This window comes from Erigeron canadensis, chromosome 5 (genome assembly GCF_010389155.1).
Source record: "Erigeron canadensis isolate Cc75 chromosome 5, C_canadensis_v1, whole genome shotgun sequence".
NCBI lineage: Eukaryota > Viridiplantae > Streptophyta > Magnoliopsida > Asterales > Asteraceae > Erigeron > Erigeron canadensis.
This window is the reverse complement of record NC_057765.1, coordinates 44,890,029-44,896,040: the sequence shown is the minus strand read 5'-3', so window position 1 is coordinate 44,896,040 and position 6,012 is coordinate 44,890,029. Positions and strand designations below refer to the sequence as shown.

The window sequence follows — 6,012 nt, the reverse complement described above, 5'->3', positions numbered from 1 at the left end:
ATAACGATGACGACAACGTCAACTGCGGTAAGTAATTTATGTACATGTATTTGATTTAAAACGAATGATAAAAAAGATTTTATAATATAAAGGATGAATGTTATAATTTAATAATTATGAGTTGATGATAATTTAATTCATTAAAGTTAGTTTGGTGTATTTACATGTATTTTTTTTTTTTTAAACTTTCAACAGATAATTATTAAATTGAATAGATTATAATTTTTAAAAAATGATAAAGTCTTTTAAAAATTAAACTTAACTTCAAAATTTCATTAAGTATTTTTCTTAATCTACCCCTTTATTTATCGAAATGTGGATTTTTAGGCTGATTGGAGTCCTATACTTGTTATTTACGACCAATAGAAAAGGCAAGACCTTAAACAGCAGCCAAACCCTAAAATGGGCGGAAAAGGAAAGAAAAGAAGAGAAAAGAATTACAAAGAAGCCCATGGCGTTGGCAAGAACCGGCTACCTCCGCCGCCGGTTCGTTCTTCTCTTGATGTTATGCCTTCTAAGCTTCGCAAACTCATATCCTATATTTCAGGTTTTTTCCCCTTTTTTTTTTTAATATATAAAGTTTGTATCTTTTTATCAATGTGTCATGTTTGTTTTCTTGATACAATTTTTTATAAAACTCATGTTCTATATAAAGTTTGTATCTTTTTAAAAAAAATGTTTAGAAAACCTTTATACAAAAATTTTTTTCTTGATAAAGTTTGAATCTTTTGTTACGTGTTTGGTTTGGTGCTTTGTAATTTGGGAAATTTAACCCATTATGTTTTATTAATAAAGTTTGAAAATTTATGGGCCTTTTTCTTTTATTAGAATTTTGGGTGTTGAGGAAGGTTGTTAAATTATGGTAACTTATGAAATTTGTGACTTTTTAGGGTCTGAAAAGCTATCAATGGATGGTGAAGAGAATAGACGAGGTGGTGGAAAGTTAATTGAAAATGTAAGTCATGCCATTGCTCATTATCATTTTGTAACAGGTTTTAAAATCTTGGATTGTTTGAAAGTTGAATGTTGGAATTCGAGATTAGGTTGATGCTTTATAAGAAGGGTTTTGGGACCAAAAATAGATACATGTTGATTTAAGTTCGTGGCAAAGATGCCCTCACCTATTACCACTTGAGCTACACGCCTTTGGCGGGGGTATAATGGAGTTTTAGAATGCGTATTTTAAATCGTATTAGAAATTAGGTATCCAATATTGATCTGAAGGGTTTTTACTTATGGAAATCAAGGAAACTTAGCATCACATTGTTGAAATCATCTCGATTTAAGTTTTTGTTATTCAAGAGAAATGTAATATTGTGTTGGGTGATTAAAGTGTTAAACATTATGGCTTATGTTGTTTAAGATGTCGCACTTTCATTGGATATATCAGTATTATGCTTATGACTTATGAGTATGTTATCGACCAGTTTAAACACATATCCAAACACTTCTTACAACTAGTTTTAAATTCCAAAGTATTGCATCATGATCAATATAGGGGTTGTTCCGTGGTCTGCGTATTATCTTATATAATATATATAAATGTGAATATTTCCGGATACTGAAGTGTTTTATTTTGGTTTTCAGAAACTCTCTTCAAAGGAGAAATCTGAATCTGTAGCTTCCGAGTCCAAGCTTGAAGATCATCATGATCAAGATGCATTTTCTACAGAAAAGAAAAAGAAGAAAAGGAAAAGGAAGCAGGTTGATGACCTTCGCTTTGCAGATGAATTAGGTGCAGTTGGTTTAAAAAGGAAGGAAAGAAAGAAAAGGTATGGTTTTTTGGTCTTGTATGCACTTTACCTGATGGTTTTTCAGATAAGTATTTTGTTTCTTCTTCATATGATACAAGGTTAATGTCTTTGGCTGCATTTATGTAAAATTGTTGTTTTCATGATTCAAATTGACCCTGTGGTCATAAAAAGACTGATTGGTGTGTGTATTATTTCCTATATATTGCGTCTTTGTAATTGCTTGACGTGATCTGTACAGACTTTTACAAGAGAGGAAAATGAAACACAAGAAGGTGAAACAAGATGAAGATAATTTAGACTTTCCTGGGCATGAAGAGATCAAGTTTGGTGAAGTTGTTCAAGCTCCACCAAAGTTGGTGAATATTCCCAAGGTTAGCTTTTTCATACTATAATTTAGTTTTTAACAGGGATCTTGATAGGCGAAAATGATTCAGTTCGATTTGTGTATATCTCTAATCAAGCAAACGGTTAAAATCAGTCTAAATGGGTGTAAAGATAATCATTTGGACAGTTCAAAACAAGGTTGCTGAGTTTCTCAAGTGTTTAGTGTTTACAACCTCCTATTAAGGGCTGTCAATGGACCGAACAAACATGAATGGGCTGGTTCATTTTCATTTGTTTAAGTTAAACCAGACATATGGAAGGAACACCAACACCAATGAACATACTTTCTAGTTCATGTTCGTTTGTTTTGGTTTTACCTGATCAAAAGAATGAAAACCAACATTAAACAACCGAAATTTTTTAATACACAATGTTTAGAATATACATAATGTTAGTTTGTGTTCATTTGCTCAAGTATTGTCGTTCTACAATATTAAATAGAGAAAAACACACAAATGAACCTTGACCAACAACTTACCTGATGTAAACGAATGAACGGGATCTAAACGTATGTCTGGCTACTTAAATGAACATGACATCTTATTCATGTTTGCCTCTTATAAGATAGACGAATTTATACGAACTTCTCGTTGAATGTTTTCGGTTTGTTTGCAATTCCGATTCTCCTAAAGTGATTTATTCAAATTAATTGAATTATTCTTTTATTGATGAAATTTGGAGAAACAGAGAAAACAAGTAATTGTTCATTTAAATTGATACACAAAATAGAATGAAAATTGACCTAAAGGTCATCTTCACAATATGCAATTTGACTTAAAGTATGTTTTTGACAATGGTTTGTAGCAATTTGGGTCTTCAATGAATGCTTCTCAGGAAAGGATTCGGTTGAAAGTGATCGAAGCTTATCGCGAACAAAAGAAATGGGCTTCCAGACCTGGTCTTCACCTCCCTGCACCAGACATAACACCACCAGAATTGTAGTGGTTTTCCTGGGGCGTGCTGCATCCATAGAGCTTCAAGCAAATCTTGTACCAGATGTAAAAACTACCATGAGATGAATTATAGGTCATTTTCATTTTGTGTATTACATTTTGTTAATTAGAGTTACTAAAAGTTTGCTTCCTTTCTTTTCACGAGTTTTTAGTTTTTAATATAAGATATTTTTTTCCCCTTAATATAAGATATTTATTAACTGAACAGATCAGGGGATGCAAAACCAATTCTGGTTTGATTTTGAGTTCAGTTTAAAGTATGAATTTGGTTATGTTTTTCGGACTACAATGTGAATTCTTTTTACTTAATCGTTTCGGGTTAAAGTTCTGTACACAGAGTAACCAAAAAATTGAATCAAAAGGGCGATCAAATGCATCGGTGACATTCCAAAAATTAAAACCAAAAAAATTAAAACATGAAGACTATAGAAATAAACCAAAAAAATTAAAACATGAAGACTATGGCTATGTCATTATGACTGTCGCATGTTGAGGCTCAAAGTTTACAATACCTACCGTTACCCCGTCAAGTGGACGGCATAGAGTTAACGGCCGTTTGGAAATGTTAAAACTGCTTAAAGGGGTCCTTTTTGGGCCGGTAGGTCTGTTTTTGTATCTGTTGGGTCGTGGAATATAAGCCCATTTTAAATTGGTTTTTTACACTTTACCACACTGATACTCCAGAGTCATGTTCTACTTGGAGTTGAAAGAGATATATGCAGATAAAACAAGATAGGGACAAAAAAATAAAATAAAAATAGACATACCTAATGTATTATTGATGCAATTAACTCATGTTAAGTTTAAGGCTTATGTAACATGAATTTATTGAAATAACAAATTTGCAAGGGACCATCGACTCTCAAGTTAATCTAATTAAGGTCTATATGTTCTAACATTGTTTTCATTACTCAACTTGAACATGAAGAAAAGAGTACGTAGAGAAAGTTTTCAGTTGAGAAATCTCGACCTAAACAAATTCGGGGTCCTCACTGTGTATATGAAGAAGACAGAAAAAGGGTATAATTTTTACTATAATGAAAATGGGTTTTGTTCCTTCGTTAGCTTGTGATTGATGTTCATTAAGGTTGGATTTTTTAGTTAAAGTGTCGATCTATAAAACATTGTAGAAGAAAAGTATAGTAATATATAGGCGTATGAACACTACATGCATTTCAGATGCGAATTTAGGAAAACAAAATGTCGGGGGCATAAAAGCTAAAGGTCATATCAGCGAGCTAGGTAGGCCGTAGAGGTGATCAAAATGCGGGCCAGCCTGAGTAACTTGGACCAATAAAAAAACAGGGCAGGCCCGATGATATGCACCAAAAGTCTGCGTACAATTGTTTGATTTGATTTCTTTCCAAAATTCTGCATGCAATTGTTTGATTTGTTTCCACGTTTACACAGTTCATTCCATGGAAACTGTTGGGTTTTTTTTTTTCTTACAATATAATATACATAAAAAGATAGATGTACCGTGAATTAATCATCAACAAACAAGCTAAGATTAATAGCCCCCAAACCCTACAAACTCTATTTCATCAACCGTGCTCAATTCGATAATCAGCTTCATCCACATAAGGTATATTTAGTTACAATTTTGTGTGTGCATGCGTATATATATGTCGCTGAATTCTTGATACCTGTTTTACGTTGTCGTTCAATCATTACGTTATCGATCATTGTATGTTTCATGCTCGTCCACATACAAATTTTGTGAATTTCAAGTTGTTGCGATGACATATTGACATGTATGAATTGAATTGGCACTATCTTTAATATATAAAAAAGTTATAACTTCATGTCTTTCTTGAGTTGAAATTAAATTTTGAGTTTTAAGTCTTACCATTAGCTATCACAAGAACAAATATGATTAATTTAGTGTAGATGAATATTTGATTACTTTACAAAACAAACAAAAAGTATTTGGAAATTGTTTAAGTCCTGGCCACATCGTGTAAAAAATTAAGAAGGATAGATGTGTGATTATTATAAAATGGCCTCTATAGTATATTATTAATCTTAACTTTAATTATCAGCTTTTGTATTACATTATCAAAATTATTGAGGGCAGTATAGTACCCCGCCCGTATCTGTATATATCTTCCTAATCAGATGCGCTAGCTACGGCTCATGTATTTATTATAATAATTTTTAATATTAATATATTAATCAATTGTTGGTATTATGATGATCGATATTGGTGGTTTGTAAGCAGATGCCGTCAGAGTACACAGCAGTTGATGTCAAGTGTTGCGGCTGCTTTAACTTTTGTACGTATTTACTACTCGTATATTTTTTTCACTTCATTCTGCCATTCATCTGATTTACATGTATGTACTAGATTTTAGACCCGTGTATAATACTGGACACGAGGTTTATAATATTATCAATATTAGATCTTTATACATATAATTAATAAAAGCTTTTAATTTTGAAGATATATAGTTCTAAGTGTTATACTTTGCAAGTCGTAGTACAATAATCACAGGTTCATCACTGTCATTATTAGCAGAGACATATTGATAGAATTATTTGTCGTAGTCATTCCAAAAGGCACATTCTACAATAATTTCTCTATTATAGAATTTTTTAAAATCATTTGTACTCATAATGTGATTATATTATGAAAAATAATTAAGAATTAAAATATAAACATACTTGTGATCCTCTACTTGCTTGTAAGTATATGTATTTAATCATGATATAATTAGATAACAATTAGGATTGGTTTCATATTATTTTATAATAATTAGGACTCTTGATTTGAATGACAATTGTCACTTTAAAAAAAATATGAATAACTTTTGTAACTTTTAAAAAAAAAAATTTTAAAATCTGCTCAAGTTGATGGTTAAAAATAAATTCAGGACATACTTGTGATCATCTACTTGACATTCAAGTATATGTATTTGATC

General features: G+C 31.4%; 1 protein-coding gene across 1 annotated transcript; it reads left to right on the top strand.

The window, feature by feature from the left end:
* The first annotated feature begins 340 nt into the window (after nucleotides 1–340).
* LOC122600396 (chromatin assembly factor 1 subunit A) lies at nucleotides 341–3,274 on the top strand. Its single transcript, XM_043773106.1, has 5 exons — nucleotides 341–547; nucleotides 891–955; nucleotides 1,588–1,772; nucleotides 1,993–2,125; nucleotides 2,943–3,274. Exons 1-5 carry the CDS (start codon nucleotides 403–405, stop codon nucleotides 3,078–3,080), a joined length of 666 nt encoding a protein of 221 aa, XP_043629041.1. The 5' UTR covers nucleotides 341–402; the 3' UTR covers nucleotides 3,081–3,274.
* The last annotated feature ends 2,738 nt before the right edge of the window (nucleotides 3,275–6,012 follow it).

Excerpts from the sequence above, each read along its gene's own strand:
- LOC122600396 (XM_043773106.1), top strand. The coding sequence starts at position 403 with ATGGGCGGAAAAGGAAAGAAAAGAAGAGAAAAGAATTACAAAGAAGCC. Across the intron at positions 548-890 it reads ACTCATATCCTATATTTCAG|GGTCTGAAAAGCTATCAATG; the intron begins GTTTTTTCCCCT and ends GTGACTTTTTAG. Across the intron at positions 2,126-2,942 it reads AGTTGGTGAATATTCCCAAG|CAATTTGGGTCTTCAATGAA; the intron begins GTTAGCTTTTTC and ends AATGGTTTGTAG.